This window comes from Dipodomys spectabilis, unplaced genomic scaffold (assembly GCF_019054845.1).
Source record: "Dipodomys spectabilis isolate Male_0828 unplaced genomic scaffold, ASM1905484v1 ptg000127l, whole genome shotgun sequence".
Lineage (NCBI taxonomy): Eukaryota > Metazoa > Chordata > Mammalia > Rodentia > Heteromyidae > Dipodomys > Dipodomys spectabilis.
The window spans coordinates 2,013,327-2,034,326 of record NW_024870804.1 but is presented as its reverse complement, the minus strand read 5'-3'; the positions used below and the strand labels follow the sequence as shown (position 1 = coordinate 2,034,326).

General features: G+C 44.4%; 1 protein-coding gene across 1 annotated transcript; it reads right to left on the bottom strand.

Moving 5' to 3' along the window:
- Positions 1 to 550: 550 nt before the first annotated feature.
- Ldaf1 (lipid droplet assembly factor 1) lies at positions 551 to 20,061 on the bottom strand. The gene is made up of 5 exons (XM_042689817.1): positions 19,953 to 20,061; positions 16,685 to 16,883; positions 7,471 to 7,639; positions 6,509 to 6,647; positions 551 to 916 (listed from the first exon to the last, which is right to left on the bottom strand). Exons 2-5 carry the CDS (start codon positions 16,778 to 16,780, stop codon positions 844 to 846), a joined length of 477 nt encoding a protein of 158 aa, XP_042545751.1. The 5' UTR covers positions 16,781 to 16,883; positions 19,953 to 20,061; the 3' UTR covers positions 551 to 843.
- Positions 20,062 to 21,000: the final 939 nt, after the last annotated feature.

Below are 21,000 nucleotides of genomic sequence, written 5' to 3'. Positions count from 1 at the left end.
GCCACAAATTTAGGACTCTTGCAATCTTGAGTTGGTATTGTTCCCAAATGTTGCTGCTGTTTTTGATTAAAAAACAAAACAAAAGAGTAAGGCAGAAAAGCTGGTTCTGTTTTGTATTTTTTCTCTCATTTCTTCTTTCAGTGAATAAAAATACAGCTTCTCTCCTTCTAAAACACAACAAGAAAAATCCCTCAGAAAACAATCCACTGTTGCTGGGCTCACACCTGTAATCCTAGCCACTCAGGAGGCTAAGATCTGAAGATCATGGTTCCAAGCCAACCCTGGCAGGAAAGTTTCTGAGATTCTTATCTCCAACTAACCAGAAAAAAGCTGGAAGTAGAGTTGTGGCTCAAGTGGTAAAGCACCAGACTTGAGCAAAAAAGAAAGGGGATGGGCCAAGTGCTGGTGGCTCACGCCTGTAATCCTAGCTACTCAGAAGGCTGAGATCTGAGGATCATGATTCAAAGCCAGCCCGGGCAGGAAAGTCTGTGAGACTCTTATCTCCAATAAACCACTCAGAAAATCAGAGTTCAAGCCCCACGGAAAAAAAAAAAAAAGAAAAGAAAAGAAAAAAGAAAGGGGACGGTGCCAGATCCTGAGATTAAGCCATGGGAAGAAAAGATGCTTAGACCCTGCCAACATCAAGACTGTATACTGGAGAGTCATGGGCAAGAGTCCATCTGGGCCATAGCACAATTTTGCACACAGTAAGTAAAGAAGCTAGAGGCCCCATGAAACACATTTTACCCAGCTCCTTTCTCTTAGCCATAACCCCAAGGCGGTGAGTGTGACCCGACAATTTTCCTGAGATGAGGAGAAACAATCTCTGGTTCCAGCAACTCGTCATTCCTGGTGTAAGCCCTCGAGGTCTGAGGACAGCTGACAGATGACACTGGGGTTTTGCTGTGTCAGTGGTCTGTTTGGTGACAGGATAAAAGAGTTAGCTCAATAGCAAGGGTGTCTTAGCCAACAGAATTCAGCAAGTAATCAAAAAAACCATACATTATGATCAAGTGGGTTTAAACCCAGAGATATAAGGCTGGTTTAACATACATCAATCAACAGAGCTGAAGACAAGAACCACACATATCATCTCAACAGATGTGGAAAAAGCCTTTGACAAAATCCAATAACCATTCATGTTAAAAACAAACTCTGGAGAAGCTAGAAACAGAAGGAACATACCTCAAAATAATAAAGGCTATATATGACAGACCAACAGCCACCATCATACTGAACGGGGAAAAACTAAAACCATTTCCTCTAAAATCGGGAACAAGGCAAGGATGTCCACTCTCTCCACTCCTCTTCAATATGGTTCTGGAATTTCTAGCCAGAGCAATAAAGCAAGAAAAAGACATAAAAGAGATTCACATAGGGAAAGAAGAAGTCAAACTATTTTTATTTGCAGATGACATGATCTTGTATCTAAAGGACACAAATGACTCCATTCCCAGAGTCTAGAGCTGATCAAATAGCAGGATACAAAATTATCCTACAAAAATCAGTAGCATTGCTGTATAAACAACAATGTACAAGCAGAGAGGGAGATCAGGAAAACAGCCTCATTTACAATAGCCCCCCCCCAAAAAAAATCTGAGAAAAACTTAACCAATGAAGCAAAAGACCTTTATAGTGAAAACTATAAAAATTTAACTATCAAAGATGGTGTTAGGAAATGAAAAGACCTTCAATGTTCATGGATAGGTAGAATTAATATTGTGAAAATGGCCATACTACCAAAAATGATCTACAAATTCAATGCAATCCATATCAAAATCCCAATGAAGTTCTTTATCAAGATGAGAAAACAATCCAAAAACTCATATGGAAAAACAAAAGACCTTGAATAGCTAAAGCAATTCGAGGCAAAAAAAAAAAAAAGCAATGCGGTGGTATCATAATCCCAAACCTCAAGCTCTACTACAGAGCTACACAAACGAAAACAAAATAGACCTGATGGTCAATGGAACAGACTAAAAGACCCATAAATAAAACCACATACATTCAATCATCTAATATTTGATAGGGGAGACAGAGATATCCAGTGGAAAAAAAGATAGCCTCTTCAAGAACTGGTGTTGGAAAAACTGGGCATCAATATGCAGAAACTAAAAGTAGATTCCAGTTTGTCGCCGTGCACTAAGATCATTTCAAAGTGGATCAAAGGCCTCAATGTCAGACCTGAAACTCTGAAATTACTGCAAGAGGGAGTAGGCTAAACACGAGAACTCAGGCATAGGCAGGAACTTTTTGAAGAGTCCTAGGGGCACAGCAGATAGGACACTTGACAAATGGGATTACCTCTCAGTAAAAAGTTTCCACACAGCAAAGGACATATGCTAAACTAGAAAGATAGCCAATGGACTGGGAGAAGATCTTTACCAGTAATACATCTGACATAGGCCTGATATCCAAAATATACAAGGAGCTCAAGAAATCAATGACTCCTAAAGCTAATAAGCCAATCACTAAATGGGCAAAGGATCTAAGGATAGATGTCTCAGAAGAAAAGGGAAGAATGGCCAAGAAACTCATAAGAAAATGCTCGTCATCTCTGGCCTAAAGAAAATACAAGTCAAACAACTCTGAGATTCCATCTAATCCCAGAAAGATTAGCTAATCTCATGAATTTGAACAATAACCAATGTTGGTAGGGATGGGGAAAACAGAACCCTATTGCAACTGTTGGTGGGAATGAAAACTAGTACAACCACTCTGGACAGCATTCTGGAGGTTCCTCAAAAAGCAAAACAAAACCCTAAACCTAAATCTTTCTTATAACCCAGCCATACCACTCCTGGGCATCTACCCTGAACATCCATTTTCATTGCTACATTAGTCACACTAGCCAAGCTATGGAAACATCCCTCCCAGGGCTCCCACACTGTGGAGTGGGGCCCAATTTCCTCTCTCTGTACTTGTGCCAGAGTAAACCTGTGCGTCTCTCACTATTCTGGAAGTTCCTCAAAAATTAAACATAGATCTTTCCTACGACCCAGCAGCCAAACCACTCCTTGGCATCTACCCAGAACATCATAAGGCAGGATACTGTAAAGACACCTGCACATCCATGTTCAGTGCTTTACTATTCACAATAGCTAAGCTATGGAAACAGCCCAGATGCCCTACAATAGATGAGTGACTCAAAAGAATGGTGTAGCTATACACAATGAAATTTTACATGGCCATTAGAAAGAATGAGATTACATCATTTGCAGGGAAATGGATGGACCTAGAACAAACCATGTTAAGTGAGGTAAGCCAAGCTCAGAGAGACAAATGGCATATTTTTTCTTTCATATGTGGAAGCTAGATCTAAAATACACTGGGACATATAAATTATATATGACTCTAGGCATTCACACTCAGTGAGACCAATGGAGGATACTCTTGGGAGAGGAACACAAAGGCACACTATTTATGTACATCTGATAATATTTATCTAAATGAACTCCAGGAAATGGAAGCAAGAGGTTTTTGTTTTCTTTCTGTTTGTTTTATTTTTATATTTATCTGTCTTTATTTTAATCTATCTATCTGTCATTGGGATGGTAAAGGGGGGCACAGAAATGGAGGGACAAAGGGTGAACAAATGCTGAGTGGTACTAGACACTATGTTGAAAATGAACTATCTAACTTGTGGGTGAGGACAAGAGGGAAAAACTGGAAGGGAGTAAAAGAAGGGGTGACATTGTCTAATAAAGAAATGTACTCATTACGTGACTTGTGTCACTACAACCCTTCTGTACATCAACTTTATAATAACAATAAAAGCTATTTTAAAAAGGAGACATGTCATAGCTGAGGATGACATTATTTGCTGGTCAACGTGTTTCTTCAATAGAGGTAAAATGAGTCCTGAGGTCAAAAAGCTTGAGAATCTGGGTCCAAGTGACAACTATGTTCCAAACAACTCCCTGGGTTAGGAAGAGAAGATCAAGTCCAAATTCTAGGTATATTTTTTTCAAGCACTTCATTAACAAATAGCCATTTGCTACTTCTGTGGAACTGTGCAAGGTTAAACTGTGTTTGTGACTTTAACTAAGTATCACTATCCCACAATACTGTGAAATGTGTGAAATTTATATAATCACAATCTCAATAAAAATATTTTAAAAATTTGGTGCCGGGCCTAAGGCTTGAACTCAGTGCCTGGATGCCATCTCTGAGCTTTTTTTTGCTCAAGGCTAGCACTCTACCACTTAAGTGTTAGAAAGTAAACTGGGGATGAGAGTGTCAGGGACTTTCTTGCCTAGGCTGGCTTTGAATCAAGATCCTTAGATCTCAGCCTCCTCAGTAGCTAGAATTACAGGCATGAACCACTAACACTTGGCAATATGGAATAATTTTAAAGAACTTCATCTTATTTGAGCAGAGTTCCTAGGCTGGGAGGGATCTGGGCTCAAAGCATCACCCCAATAAACCAAGTAAGTCACTCTTTCCCCTTTCATCTCCTTTAAGACTGATAGTAATCAAAGCAACTTGGGAAATGTTAGATGTGACTCCGATTGTATCAGTGAAGTAATTCTGTGAGAACCAGCCCTGAGCAACTTCAAGTTACACCCACTCCAACAAATGAATAACCACAGAGTAATACTGTGGTAAGAAACTGAAGGCTAGTTCAAAGGGTTGGTAACTATGGCCCAGGGACCAAACCCAGACAGCTCTCTGGTTTTTAATTTTCTCTGTGTGTGTGTGTGTGTGTGTGTGTATACACACATGTACATGTACGTGTGCGTGCATGCACCAGTACTGGGGCTTGAACTCAGTCCTCCTGCTCTTGCTTAGCTTTTTCACTCAAGGCTGCTGGCCTTGTGCTAGTTAACTGGATATAACAATCTCATCAAATTTTCTGCCTAGGGTGGCTTTGAAATTCAATCCTTAAATCACAGCCTCCTGAGTGGTTAAGGATTACAGGTTTGAGCTACCAGTGCCTGGCCCAACTGTTCATTTTTGTAAATAAAGTTTTATTGGGACACAGATATATACATGCACTTGCTTCCGTTGCTTTTATGCTATAGCAACTGAGCAGATCTATTGGGAAAATAATAACATAGTCTTAAAAAAAACCCACTAAATACTTACTGCCGTCACTTCTGCAGTCACTTCACATCTTGTTTAAGAGGACTTTATTAGAGTTAAGTGACCTGGATTTAAGTACTAGCTCTGTTTGGGTACTTATATTCATTTTCTTTATTACAGACTGTGTGAGCTGTGAAGATTTTACAAGATGAGGCTCAGAAAGTGTTTAAGAGAGACCCTGGGACAGAGCAAGTGCTCCCTAGGTATTACCCACTGTCATCAAGCTAGCAAGAGCTTACATGAAGAACAGGGCTTCATGGGAACTTAAGACTCCAAAATCTACACAAGGGACAAACAAAAATAATAGAGCCAAGTTGGTTTCCTTCCAGCTTTTAAACAGATCACTGCTCCTTCAGTCAAGGCCCAGGGAACCATAGTGAAAGAACAGAACCTACAGTCAAACATGAGATGCAATCAGTGTGTGACTGTGGGGAAGGCGGCTTCCTGACTCCTCTCTAGGGATGGGCAGTCTACAGCCCGCTTTTCTCCATCTCTATCTGACCCCAAACACCTTAATTTGGTCTTTGTAAATGAAAGGATATCTGATAAGCAATCCATAGTAGATTGACAATGAGATGAGTTCTGTATGTGATGGGTGGTGGTAGTCTCTGTGTGTGTGTGTGTGTGTGTGTGTGTATGTTGAGACTTGAACTCAGGGCCTGGGCACTGTTCCTTCAGCATTTTGCTCAAGTCTGGTATTTTAGCACTTGTGTTGGGAGCCAAGAAAGTGTATGGAAAGATAAGATTCCTCCAGCCCTAAGCAAACTACATTTGGTTAACCATAAACATTTCTCTTATCTCCAGCCCTAAGCAAACAGCGCCTGGCTAACCATAAATATTTCTTAGAAAGACTAGCACAACGGCCAAAGGAAAAGCATGACCCATCCCTGACCCCGGGACTTCTCACCCTTGCATCTGCAAAATTTTTTCATTCTTCCCCTTCCCACCGCCCCTGTGGGTATAAAAACCCTACCCCGAGCTCAATAAAGCAGACCTTGACGCGACTCAGACTGACTTTGTCTTCCTTTAAGCGCTTGGTCTCTTTTCTCTCTCACCCCCATTGGTTCTTAGGAGGTGCCTCCTCGAGCCTAGCAAAATAGCTGGACCTGCTGGACGGGTCACACTTGAGCTACAGTTCCACTTCTGGCTTTTTGCTGGTTTCTTAAGAGATAAGAATTTCACAGAATTTTCAGCCTGGGTTGGCTTGTAACTGTGACCCTCAAATCTCAGCCTCCTGAGTAGTTAGGATTACAGGAGTAAGCTACCAGGCCCCACTATGATGCCAGTTTATGTTTGAGACTCCACTGTAAATTTCTATTTGATGTCTGATGTGCTATATTGGCAACTATGAGAAAATACCTGCCTCTGAAAATTTGGCCTCTCAAATGGTCACAATAAAATTGTTCCCTTGACATGTGTGTACCTGGGAGAAAACCAGTAGCTGATGAAGCTGGAGGCCACCATGTAGGTCACTAGGATCATTCCAGACAGGGTGAGTGACACAAAGCCCACGCCACAGAGGACACAAAGCAGGGCGAGGCCCCCCACAGAGATGACCAGTCCTAGAAGGAGAGCATGGTTAGGAAAAGGGTTTACCTCAAGCAGAGCCTGGGCTAGTATGTGTAAAATAATGACAGTTAACCCACATTTTGGGAGTGAGGCTCTTCCCCATAAGAATGGAGATTTCTGGAATCAAGGAAAGTGGAGGCAATCTTACGCCCAAGTGGGCCTCAGGGCATGGTGACAACTGGCTGGCCTCCAATCCCTACTCTTCACAAACTGGATTACATTTGAATCCCTCCCCCCCCCCCCCCCACCTTCCCCTCCCCCTCCCCCTCTTCCTCCTCTTTTTCTTTTCTTTTTCTTGTGTGTGTGTGTGTCCTGGGGTTTGAACTCAGGACTTGGGCACCATCCCTGAGTTTTTTTCCCCTCAAGGCTAGTGCTCTACTACTAGAACCACAGCTCTAGTTATGGCTTTTTTTTTTTTTTCCCCTGCTCAGGCTGGGTTCAAACGGTGATCCTCAGAGCTCAGCCTCTTATGTAGCTAGGATTACAGCTAGGATTACTGGCACCTGTTTTGCCCATTTTCTTTCTTTCTTTCTTTTTTTTGGGGTCCGGTCATGGGGCCTGAACTCTGGGCCTGGGCGCTGTCCCTCAGCTATTCAGCTCAAGGCTAGAGCTCTACCACTTGAGCCACAGCGCCACTTCCCGCTTTTTGCTTTTTGTTTATGTGGTGCTGAGGAATCGAACCCAGGGCCTCAGGCAAGCAAGGCAAGCGCTCTACCACTGAGCCACCTTCCCAGCCCCTGCCCATTTTCTTTACCTGTCGAGTTTGAGGCTCGACAGAGTAAACAAACTTCACTTTCCAATAACTGAGCAACATACCTTCCAGTAATACAACTCCCACGAGAGCAAGCAGTGAAGTAAGCACCACAAAGAGCAGGAAGAACCCGACAGGAATGGCTGACATGGCAACAAACACCAGCACCGCGAGGGCCAGGAAAGGATGTCTGTCCAGGTACTGACCCACTGGGGACTTCATAAAGGCAACCACCTGTGGACAAAAGGACAAAGTACCAGAGTTGAGTTACAAGTCGGGATTCCAGACTAATTGGATCTTCCCAAACTGGAGGAAGGGCAACCAGAGGTCATCAAATTGGAAGGCTCTTAAGTAAGATGTCACTGCAAGACTTCTCCCAAGACGTGAGTCACCCAGGCAGTAAGATAAGGCACAAAAGCACAGGTAGCAAATATGATGTCCTTACCCAATGCCAGGCAGGTCTTTTGAGGAAGAAAGACTCAATCATGGTCTGCTTGCTTAACACATACCCTTCTCATAAGAAAGTTTTAAGCTGGGCGCCGGTGGCTCACGCCTGTAATCCTAGCTACTTAGGAGGCTGAGATCTGATGATCTCGGTTCAAAGCTAGCCCAGGCAGGAAAGTCCGTGAGACTCTTATCTCCAATAAACCACTAGGAAACTGGAAGTGGCGCTGTGGCTCAAGCAGTAGAGTGCTTGCCTTAAGCTGAAGAGCCCAGGGACAGTGCCCAAGCCCAGAGTTCAAGCCCTGCAACTGACCAAAAAAAAAGAAAGAAAAAAGAAAGAAAGTTTCAGTTTACCTGTGTAATGATGGAAGGTACATAGTGTACCTCATCCTTTATAGCTGAAGTTCTCACAGGTAAGGTCGCCAAGGAACATGGGTTAAAATCCTGGCTATTAAGCATTATTTAGGAGCTTATTAGAAATGGAAAATCTCAGGCTTCACACCACACCTACTGAATCTGACACACACACTATCTCTCTGTCTCTTTTTCTCTCTCTCTCTCATCTATCTTTTTGCTTGGGACTTGAACTCAGGGCCTGGGCACTGTTCCTGAGCTCTTTTGCCTCAAGGCTTTTTCTGTTTATGTGGTACTGAGGAACTGAACCCAAGGCCTCGTGCATGCAAGGCAAGCACTCTACCACTGAGCCACATTCCCAGCCCTGACTCCTTTTTAAATTTTGTTTTTGGTCCTGGGTCTTGAACTCCAAGATTGTACACTGTCCTCAAGCTTTTCTTCTCAAAGCTAGTGCTCTACCACTTGAGCCACAGCTCTACTTTCAGCTTTTTAGTAATTAATTGGAGATAAGAATCTCATGAACATTCTTGCCTAGGCTGGCTTCAAACAGTGATCCTTAGATCTCAGCTTCCTGAGTAGCTAACATTACAGGTACGAGCCACCAGTGCCTGGCCTTATGACTCTACTTTTGAACCAAGATTCCAACATGATTTGTACATACATTTAAGTCTGAGATGCCATGAACTCAATATTGGAGTTGCCCTGTTTCCAAGTGGCAACACCTAAGGTTTAGAAGCTACTACCTTTGATTCTAAATGTCAAATCAAAGCAATGGTCACCACCTCATCAGATAAAAATGCTTTACGGATGAATTCCATATTGGTCATAGTCTCATGAAAACAAGAAGCATATACCATTTTTAATAAATAAGTTATCTTGCTTTATTAGGCAAAGGGATTTGGAAGTCTGACTTCATGGAAGAAGCTTGCGTTACTACAGAGTTCCACAAGAATGGCGTGCCTCCTCTCCTTCTGAGGGCCCAGGCTCTCTCTCTCCTCAGTACTGGTTTTCTAGATCCTATTCCCTGGAGAGGTCTCCCCATTCCCAAACCTTCCTCCATCAAAACTGGTCTTGTATGTATCTCATTGTTTAAAGCCTTGTACCACCAGTGGCTGAAATGAAGATAATAATTCAAACACAGTGATCATAAGTGCCACCCCCCCCAAAACACAAGTACTGCTTGGAAACAGATATTTACCCAAGTTTTCTAATGGTAGAACTTTGGGTGCCAGTTGGAAATATGAAGTTTTAAAGTCAATAGTGAGCAAAGCACAGAGCTCACCCTACTTAAATTAAAAAGGCATTCCAGGAAGCCACAGCGGCCCACCATGGGGCTTTAGCATTGCATTTTAAGGCGAACTCTCTCATGGCATAACAGACTTCACTTTCTGGCAGGCCACAACTTGGCATAATGCCCACTGACCAGGCTGCCTCCGCTACCCTATTCTGACAAAAGCCACAGAAGGAAGCTATTCAGCTTCTCTAGCTAGAGAAGACCATATCAAGAATCACCTCTAAGTTAGGACTGCCCAGTTCAGACACTCCATTTATAAGAGACAGTAAAGTTGTCCCATGTTAACACATTGTTGGAAAGGGAGGCACAGGGGAGAAGCCACAGAGAGTGCAGGCTGGTATCCCATGCTGTCTCAGTTCTTGATCACAAGAGAGAGAAAGAGGAACAGTTAGGTAGATAGGAATAAAAAGCGGCAGATATAAAACATGGCTGGTAACATGTATCCTATCTTGGCATTTCCTGTTCCCATAGGACTTTGGGCTCCTGCTCAATGCTTCTTCTTCCCATAATGTCATGGGTTCCTGCTCAAACACTTCTTCCTATAATGCCCTGGGTACCAATGTAAAGAACCAGGGTAATGAATGCACAAGCCATCAATCAGTCCAAAGCCCAGGGGAAGACCCTGTGCTCGCCCTCAAAGAAGCCTCCATGGGACTCCTGTTTGGGCCTGTCTCCTAATGGAGAGCTTCACTATTTTTTTTCATGACTTTCATTTTTCTTTTTGTATCAGATATTTTAATATTATTTTATTTTTACCTCTTTATTGTAACAGTGATGAAGGGGGGTTGCAGTTACATAAATAATGAGTACATAGTTTTGAAACATTTTTATCCTCTCCCTCATTTTCTCCTGCTTACCCCTCCCTATTCCCTTCTCCTCTACAAGTTGTATAGTTCATTTCTAACATAGTGTCAAGTGAGTATCATTGTTGCATTAGTTCATCCTTTGTCCTTGTGTTTCTGTGATTCCGTTTTCCCTCCATGGATCACAGCTTTCATTTTTCAAATCAACTTTCTCTGTTTACCTGAAACACTCTCCTGCCTTTTAATTCTTTAATGCGTAGAGAAAACTAATCTGTTCTCCTAGACTGTAGCAATCACTTTCCAGGTCCAGTCTGTGTGTGTCCTTAGTAAACACCTGACACCATCTGACAAGACTGTTTTCTCTGATGGTGTCACTTGAGAGCCCTGGGAAGGAGAAGTAGAGGGCAGGGCAGATGGGCACTCAGGGAGGCGCCAGGCCAGCACAAGCTGCTTATGCAACAGAGGGGGATGGAAGGGAAAGGAAGGAGGAGAGCTGATCATACACTAACAAGTTGCAGTTTTCCATCCCTATCCTGCAGATGGATATGGGTCTCCAGCTAGACTTGATAGGCACAAGGCTGTGATGAACCTAGGAATGCCACAGACTGGAGAAGATGGCACTGGCATGAAATACACTCTGTGTGATAAGTCTCACAGCCAGCCTATGGGCTTGTTGCTACTCGTTATAGAAAAGAGGAAACAGAAAGGAGCTCAAGTAACTTGCTCAAGATCAGACAAAGGTGATTCAGTTGTAAACACACACAGCAGCATGGGAAATTCTAAAGTAAGGGCAGGATTCAAGGATTTGAAGGCTCCACCAGGACTCTTCAGGAGCCAGGCAAATTCTCTAGTGTCAGAATATGAAAGACAACAGTGACTCATTGTATTTTGCTACCAGAAAGAAGAAGAAGAAGAGTTAAAATCAGGCCAACCTGGTGGCTCATACCTGAAATCCTAGCTACTTAGGAAGCTGACACCTGAGGATTGCATTTCAAAGCCAGCCTGTGCAGAGAAGTTCATAAGACTCTTATCTCCAAATAACCACCAAAAGTAGAGCTGTGGCTCAAGTGGTAGAGCACCATCCTTGAGCAAAAAGCTGAGGGACAGTGCCCAGGCCCTGAGTTCAAGCCCCAGCATAGGCACCAAAAAAAAAAGTATGTGTGCCAGTCACTCTCAGATTATTCCTAAGGAACCTGCTGGCATGGAGTTGGGGCCAGGAGAGGTATATTCAAAAACATTCCTGGTGGAAGAAAAAGTTTAGTATATAAAAAAATCATTTGTCACAGATTAACTGCATTAGGTGATGCCATCCCTGGTTATCTGCCCAGCTCATGATCCATCTCTGCCTCCATGCTGGAAACAGCACCCTCTTAGGGAATGGCTGGTCCTGAACCTTGTCCAGAACAATGAAATGCAAGTTCCCAGCCTGGCTGCTACCTCTATAGCCACAGGTGATAGGGCCAACCAGACTTGCTCTTAGGAACTGGGCACTGAGATTCCTAGACCAGATCCATTAGAGGGCTTCAAATGGGAGTCAAAGGTGCCAGCCTTGACAAATGTGTTTGCCCACCCAACTGGGAATGCCAGGGAAGCCAGGCTGCAGGGGTGGAGAATACAGCAGATACACAAGGAAAAGGTAAGATGAGAAGCTGCTCAGTATAAGGGAGGGCATGTCAAGTTACCTCTGGTCCCTGTGACCTGCCTGACCTCTGTTCTAAGTCCTCCCAAGGCTCAGCCCTCATTCACTGCCTAGCCTTGCTTTCTAGGGGAACCCTACCAAAGTCCTGGAAGATCTTACCTGCTTCTTTGCTTTGTTTTCAGCAGGTTCCTGTTTCTCATTCTAAAAGATGACTGGCTGAACTTATGGAGCATGTCTGTAACCCTAGCACTTGAATGAGATGAAGGTAGTAGGATATGAGTTCAAGGCCAACCTACGCTAGTTATGTGGTAGATTAAAGGCAAACCTGGACTACATAGTATGATCCTGTCTCTAAAAATCAATTAGTTAATAAGCCAATACATACATACATTTAAAAAGACAACTTTACTATACACTATGTTGACATCTTGTTCACGGGGATGGGAGAGCGTGAGGGAAAGGGTAGCATTATCTAAAAAGAAATGTACTCTTGATCTGACTTATGTAACTGCAACCCTTTTGTACATCATCTTTATAATAACAGTACATTTTTTTTTGTTGGTCATGGGGCTTGAACTCTGGGTCTGTGCACTTTCTCTGTGCTCTTCAGCTCAAGGCAAGCGCTCTACTGCTTGAGCCACAGCACCATGTCTGGTTTTCTAGTGGTTTATTGGAGATAAAAGTCTCACGGACTTTCCTGCCCGGGCTGGCTTTGAACCATGATCCTCAGATCTCAGCCTCCTGAGTAGCTAGGATTACAGGTGTGAGCCATCGACACCTGGCTAACAATACAATTTGTTTTATAAGTCCAATTTAGTACAGGGCCATACATTCAGAGGAGTTTTGGAAAAGGAGCTACTTCACACTTCATCTGGGTGCCCATTTATTCTTGTAGTACTGGGAGATTTGAACTTAGGGCCTCAAACTTGTACAATACTGCTGAACCATACCTCAAGCCCTGTTTTTCACTGGTTGTTTTCAGGGTAGAGTCTTACTTTCTACCTACACCTGCATATAAGCTGGTATTGCTAGTCCAGTTTCCCTTCCATGAAGAAAAGTAGAAAGACTTTTCTGCCCAGGTTCAAGCACTTTGGTCTCCGCCTCTCAAATAGCCTTGAATGACAGGCACACGCCACTGGGCCCAGCTATGAGTTGAGAGGGGATCTTGCTAACTTTTCTATTCAGGCTGGCCTCAAACCTAGATCCTCCCATTCTCTGCCTCCAAACTATTCACAGGCCTGAGCTACTAGAGTTTTGTGGGTTTTAAAATTTTTTAATCTGGGGAATTAGCCTCACATATGAGAAAAGGGCACAATGAACTGGAGAGGTGGTCATCTAAATTTCCCCTGGACACAAGAGGAAACTTATATAAATGAATCTGGTGTTCTTTGCTGAAGTACTAACAGTAAATGTAATAGCCTTAAGACTCATACTTCAATATGGAAGAAATACAAGATACATTATTGGGCAAAAATAAAAAATACATCTACTGTGATCATAAATCACAAGTACTGAAGGGTGATAATAATTAACAATAATCACCATCACTGAATTTGTTAGTGATGAGATTACAAATGGTTTGCTTCTCTCTTTGCTCCAAAATCATCTTTCTGAGTTGTTAATACAATCAAAATATCAATATAACTAGTATAATAAAAAATGTAAGCAGGGCATTGGTCCTTCACACCTGTAATCCCACATACTCAAGAGGCTGAGATTTGAGGACTGAGATTCAAAGCCAGCTTGGGCAGACAAAGCTGAGAGACTCTTAGTGCCAACTAACCAGCAAAAAGTCAGAAGTGGAGATGTGGCTCAAGTGTTGAACACTAGCCTTAAGTGAAAGTTAAGCAAGAGCATGAGGTCCTAAGGTCAAGCACTACTATGAGGATAAAAATAAATAAGTAAACAAACAAACAAAAGAAACTCAGGACTATCTGACATAAATAACTGATCAATTTTCCTATTATTCTGGAAGTGGGCTGGCCTGCCTAAAAATCTAGTCTAATGAATATCTCAATTGGGGAGCTGGGATGAAAGAATAAAAAATTGCCAAGAAGTGAGCTATCTGCTTTTAAATGCCTGTATCAGAATGTAAATGTAAATATTAACGAAGCAATGGCAAATACCTACTATAGGGTTTGGCTTATAGTAAGTGCTCAATAAATATAAGTAAACACATAGTCAATCTATATTTGAATTTCTATATTTGAAGAATTCTATGGCTGAATTCTATATTGAGAATTCTATATTTGAATTCTATATTTGAGAATTTGTCTGTTCACTAGAACTGATTCACAATCTCTAAATCAATGCTTATGGTGTTTTAAAAATAATTCAGTAGACATATGCCAACAGAGTGAAACTGAGTCACTGGACAGTAGAAACTGTCTTCTCATTTCAGTTCTTTAAACAAGCATCTTCCGACTATAGTGATAAGATAGCTTTCTGATACTAATACAAATACAAGAGATAATCTACTTACAAAAGAAAAGGTATTTAGTTCATAGGTTGGAGGTTCTAGCCCAATGTTCTAGCCCTCAACCAATGTTGACACAGCACAGCTTGGCAGAAATGTGTGGTGGAACATAACAGCTCACCTTATGACCAGAAAGCTAGGAAGAAGCGGGGCACTGGTGGCTCACAACTGTAATCCTACTCAGGAGGCTGAGATCTGAGGATTACTGTTCAAAGCCATTCCAGGCAGGAAAGTCTATGAGACTCTGATCTCCAACTAACTACCAAAAGAAAAGCTGGAAGTGGACTGTGGCTCAGAGGTGCAATGCTAGTCTTGAACAAAAAAGCCCAGGCTTTGCCAGGCACAGGTGGCTCAAGCCTTTCATCCTAGCTACTCAGGAGGCTGAGACCTAAGGATCATGGTTCAAAGCCAGCCCAGGCAGGATAGGGCATGACAAACTACTGAGAAATAGCTAGAAGTGGAGCTGTGGCTTAAGTGGTAGAGCACTAGCCTTGAGCAAAAAAAGTTCAGGGATAGCGTCCAGGTTCTGAGTTCAAGCTCCACGATCAGCACACAAATATAAAAGAGAGAGAAAAAAACGTAGAGGGGCTAGGGTGCCAAAGTACCCTTCGAAGTATTTCAAAAACCTCTCCTACTCTGCCTTATTTCCTATAGGTTAAACAGGCCTTTGGAGGACACTCAAGACCCAAAGTATAACATCATGGTTACTATGTGCAACACTTTTCACATTATTGTTCTTCTGATTGGTGATCTCATCATTTAAAATGACCCAAGTACTTTACTGAAGTATTGTCTAGTGTTCCTGAGTACCAGAATGTGAATTACGGAACAAATATATGTGTAAGAAAATGTTCATTTGTTGAAGACATGATTTACAGTGCTAACTAAGTTCAATGTTAGTAATCAGTAGTATACTTCAAATAAAATACCTTTAAAAAATACATATTAAACATGCAGGCTGGACGCTGGTAGCTCCCATCTATAATCACAGCTACTCAAGAGGCTGAGATATGCTGTGGTTTGAATCTAGCCCCAGCAGGAAAGTCTATGAGTAGAGCTCAAGTGGTTATAGAGCACCAATCTTGAGCAAAAAAAAAAGCTAAGGGACAGCACCTAGACCCTGATCTCGAATTAATCAGTAAAAAGCCCAAAGTGGAGTTGTGGCTCAAGCCTTGAGCAAAAAAGCTAAGGGATAGCACCCAGACTCTGAGTTCAAGCCCCAGTACTAGCAAAGAATAAAAACCAAAGAAATAAGTTATGGGCTAACCGGTTGACAAAATGTGATTAGGGATTTGAAGGTCCAAATTCTGTATTTCTCTTGAGAAGAACAGTTTTGTGTTTGCAAATTCGGGGTTTGTAGTGATGATCTGTGCTGGTCTTGAGGCTTAAACTCAGGGCCTGGGTGCTGTCCCTTAACTTTGTCATTCAAGGTCAGAGCTCTACTACTTGAACCACAGCTCCACTTCTGACGTTTTAATGGTTAAGTGGAGGAGATGTATATTTCTATTAGATGTTGGATTTGTAGTGGAATACTGGATTTGAGTCTTTTTAAAGTATGCTTTGATTACTTATTTTCAGGGTAACAGATAAGCCAAAATAAACATCAAAATAAGAAAAAGGGATGCCAGGTACTGGTAGGTATACTTATAATCCTAGCTGCTCTGGAGACTGAGATCTGAGGATTCAAGTTGAAAGCCAGTCAGGGCAGGAACATTCCTGAGATTCTTATTCCTAATTAATCACCAAAAAGTTGAAGTGGAAATGTGGCTCAAGTAGTAGAGTGCTAGCTGTGAGCAACAAAGCTTAGAGTGCCCAGGCCCTGACTTCAAGCCCCATGACCCAAACACAAAAACACAAACGACAACAACAAAAGGAAAAGAAAAGGACTGAATCTGAGGTATGAAGTAGTTCCCATAAATCCAGATAAAGAAGTACATCTGCCACTTGGGGTGGCATCCAATCAAATTTTAGCCTATGCAAAAAACTGAAAGTGACTTCAAGAAGTCTGCTTAAATTGGAGGTGGCTTGAAAATCTACCCTCCCCATTCCAATTTCTCCCATACTATGCCTGGAATACTGATGCTCTGCTAGTCACATTGGAACAATGAGACTGAAGGTCACAACTTAGATGTGGCAAGAAAGATGCCCGACTTTACCCCAAATTTCTTCTACTTGAGAAAGAAATCATTTTCTATCTATTAACTAATTTCTATCTATTAACTAATGTTAATTTGGGATTTCTGATTATATAGTTTGATTGGAAACTGACCTTTGAGTTATTCTGGAAGGACTTTATCAGCAAAGACAGCTTCCTCTGCAGCTCCTGCAAATCCCTGGAAGTACTTGGAGGTTCCTCTTTGGCCATCTTGAAAGTCACTTCAGCCTCTCCGGATTAGTTTTCCTACTAGGAATGTCTCTCGGGTGGTACACAGTCCAGTCTCTCATGTCATCCTAGCTCTTTGCTGTCCCTGGAAGAAATATTGGTTAAATCATGAGTAATCTTCATCCCCTAAGTTCAACAACAGCTTCCCTTAAGCACTCATGGTGGGCATACAAATGGAGGAGAGCTTGGCAATGCTAATCAAAATTTCAAATTGCATAGACTTTTAACAACTTATTTTCTAAGAAAAAGGTCAAATAGGAATATTGCCATATAGGATGTACACTGAATCCCTGTATAGATTATATAATGACTTGCAAAAAATTAGTGAGAAATGAGCTAACAGTGACAAATTCTGCCATGTGCCAGTGGCTCAGACGTATAATTTTTTGGGGGGGGGTCCAGTCGTGGGCCTGAACTCTGGGCCTGAGTGCTGTCCCTCAGCTCTTCAGCTCAAGGCTAGCGCTCTACCACTTGAGCCACAGCGCCACTTCTGGCTTTTTTCTTTTTGCTTATGTGGTGCTAAGTAATCGAACCCAGGGCTTCAGGCATGCAAGGCAAGCGTTCTACCACTGAGCCACCTTCCCAGCCCTCAGACCTATAATTCTAGCTACTCAGAATGCTGAAATCTAAGGATCTCAGTTGGAAACCAGTCCAGGCAGACATATCTGAGTGATCTCCAATCAACCAGTAAGAAGCAATAAATAAAGAGTATGTAGCTCAAGTGGCACTGCAATAGCCTGAGCAAAAAAGTTAAACAAGGGGCTGGGAAGATGGCTCAGTGGTAGAGCGCTTGCCTTGCATGCCTGAGGCCCTGGGTTCGATTCCTCAGTACCATATAAGCAAAAAAAGAAAAAAGCCAGAAGTGGTGCTGTGGCTCAAGTGGTAGAGCGCTAGCCTTGAGCTGAAGAGCTGAGGGACAGCGCCCAGGCTCAGAGTTCAGGCCCCACGACCGGACCAAAAAAAAAAAAGTTAAACAAGAATGTGAGGCCCTGAGTTCAAGTACCAATAACAGGGGACATACACACACACACACACACACACACACACACACACACAAGCGCGCGCGACTCACATTCATTAAAATGATACCATGGTTATTTACTAAGTGACATTAAAAGATGTTCATAAGTTGCTTTTTTTTTCTGTTTATGTGGCACTGAGGAATTGAACCCAGGGCTTCATGCATGCTAGGTAAGCACTCTATCACTAAGCCACATGCCCAGCCATGTCCATAAGTTTAAAAAAGATTATAAATATTCCACTGTGATATCTATGTATTTTGTGTATATTGCATAGTTAAAATAGCTAGAAATAAAAGGATCATATTGTCTCTGAAAGCTCAGGTTTATTTTTTTTAGCCTGACAAAATGCTGTAAAGAATATACAAAAAAGGGCTGGGAAGGTGGCTCAGTGGTAGAGCGCTTGCCCTGCATGCCTGAGGCCCTCGGTTCGATTCCTCAGCACCACATAAGCAAAAAGAAAAAAGCCAGAAGTGGCACGGTGGCTCAAGTGGTAGAGAGCTAGCCTTGAGCTGAAGAGCTGAGGGACAGGGCCCAGGCCCAGAGTTCAGGCCCCACGACTGGACCCCCTCCCCCCAAAAAAAAAGAATATACAAAAAGTATCTAGTGGGGTTAGCTCAGTTGTAGAGCATGTGTCTAACAAGCTTGAGGTCCCAAGTTCAATTCCTAGTGTCACAAAAATCAGTAAGACAGAATATGCTACTTAAAATCTCACTGCCCCACCCTCAAGCTTTTCTTTTTTTGTGTAATAGCGACTTTGGATGATTTTTTTCTTCCTTTTTCCCCCTTGGCCCTCTATCACATCATGATGTAAATCATTCTCCTTTACATGTGGGTAAGAGTCTGCCTCAAGAACAAACCTTGCCACAAGTATACTTTGAATAATGAAACCAAAAGACATAATTTTATTTATTTTTTTTTACAAAGGCAATGGACTAAATCAGATAGTTTTAACCCTGGCTGAGGTTTCAAAGAAGACTATCATTCTTGTTTGACATTTCATATAACAACTGTCTGGCTGGACACAAAAATCTCTTTTCAATTTCTGCCTTATAACTTCCCGACCCAGAGTACAAATGCCAAATAGACTGTCACCGTGGTCAACGTGAACTGAGAGACCCTCACTTTACTTAACATATTGAATCCATTTCCCATATGCTACTTATGTGGCAAGGGAGAAATCTAAGCAGGAACACCGACACGGTGTGCAAATTAAAGCACACTTTAAACATAGCCCCAGCGAGAGAGTCTCTCCCTTTGGCCAGGGAAATACGGATCTCTCCACTCTCGATTCCGTTTTTACAGCTGCCGCCGGCCTAGATCTTGACTTTGGGACGTTCCCAGCGCTCAGCTCCCCGAATCTCTGCCAGCAGGCAGAGACAGGCTCGGATCTGCTGGCAAGGCTTCCTTTGGCCGGACAAGTTCTTTGACTGGTTGGGGAAGTGTGAGAGGGGCCAGGACCCCGCCCCTTCCAAGGCTGCAAATCACCCTACCCGCCCCCCAGCTCCTCCTGGGCGCCGCGAGCAAACGGCCACCCCAACGTTCCAGCCAGGGGGGCGGTAGGAGAGTGAACATAACACCGGCGGGGGCGGGGGGGAAGGGAACTTCGGGGCGCCCCGAGCCGCTCTCCCCCCACCAGGACGGGCTCGGGCTTTCACTCTTCACGGGCCGGGGATCTCGGGAGGAAAGGGGGCGCGCGATGCAGGTGGAGCGGGCACAGAGGCCGAAACAGGGGGGCGGACATCCAGCCCGTGCTGGGGCCCGAGTCCCCCTTCCGCCGTTCCCGCTCCCCTGCCGTGGGGGGGAAGGCCGGGCAGACCCGAGCGGCTGCGGGCCCGGGCGTGCTCCGGGGCGAGCTCCGGGGGGACCCCACCTCCTGCCCACCGCGTTCCCCCGGAGCGCGGGCCTGGAGCGCAGGGCGGGGCTGGCAGCCCTGACCACAGTCAGGGCAGGTGTGTTGGAGGTGGCGCGCTGTGTGTTTTGGAGGACGGGGCGGATCCGCTTCTGCCAGAGTGGCCCGGGACGCCGGCGACACCCGACTTCACTCTCGGCGCGGGCCCAGCGGGATCCAACCAGCCGGGGTACCCCGGGCTCCCTCCTCCACCCCCACCCACATCAAAGCACGGGGCGCTCACCAGGTGCTGGTGGGGCGGAAGTGACAGTCGGTCGGCGGTGGCGCTTCAGCCCGCGGAGTGCGGGGAGGATGTAGAAGGAGACAGGCAACGCGCCGGGAGCGAGGGGAGACGGAGCCGCCTTCCCCAGCCTCCGCCGAAGTCCCGCCCCAGCCCCACCAGGCCCCGCCCCTCCGCCCCACCAGGCCCCGCCCCTCCGCCTCTTCCCGCCCTCGGCCCTCAGCGAGGCTCCGCCCCGCTCGTGCCTTGGCCCCGCCCCGCTCGTGCCTCGGCCCCGCACCTGGGCCGGGCCACGCCCTTCGCTCGCGGCTGGGGGACCCGCCCGGAAGCCTTGAGGCGGCTGCTCCCCTCAGGAAAAGCGTGCGTCACCCCATCAGTCCCAAGACCAGCTCCTTTCCTGCAGCCACGGCTTGGAGTGAAAGACTGGAGGCCGCCTGTGAGACAAGTGGACAGACTGAAGAAGCTAAGGGATTCCCTCCTAAATACCCTCAATCATCACTTCTGGAAACATCTGTGGCGTTTGGGACTCACACTGGGGGGGACCACCTTGTAAATGTGGGTACGGTTGAGATGCGCGGATATGGATTAGATTCGTTCACCTCCAGCTTGCTGGTGAGAGCCGGAGAGACCAGGTAGATAAACCCAAGTCTCTGGGTTCCCACGAGCCCAGCCGGCGCAGAGGCCCAAATCCAGGCCCCAGGCACACCGTGATCAAGAGCTGCGCTACCCGCCAGTCTGTCTGTCTGTGCTATCTTGTGTCGGGTGGAATGGTTAGCAGAATCCCTGGCATCTGCCCACTGGTACTAAAACCTTCACCCCGCACTCACCCTAGCAGCCGCGGGTTGCTGCCCTTGGGCTCTTGTCCCACATCTGACTCTTTACTGTGTGAACTTGAGCTTGGTTAGTGTCTCTCTCTCTCTCTCTCTCTCTCTCTCTCTCTCTCTCTCTCTCTCTCTCTCTCTCTCTCTCTCTCTCTCCTCTTGCTTGGATTTTTCCTCTAAGGCTGGAGCCGTACCTTCACTTCAGAATTTTGCTGATTAAGTCTGGGATA

Coding starts and splice junctions, on each gene's coding strand:
- Ldaf1 (XM_042689817.1), bottom strand. CDS start 16,780: ATGGCCAAAGAGGAACCTCCAAGTACTTCCAGGGATTTGCAGGAGCTG. Junction 7,640..16,684: donor CCTTCCAGAATAACTCAAAG/GTCAGTTTCCAA, acceptor TTTTGTCCACAG/GTGGTTGCCTTTATGAAGTC. Junction 6,648..7,470: donor GGGAGTTGTATTACTGGAAG/GTATGTTGCTCA, acceptor CTCTCCTTCTAG/GACTGGTCATCTCTGTGGGG.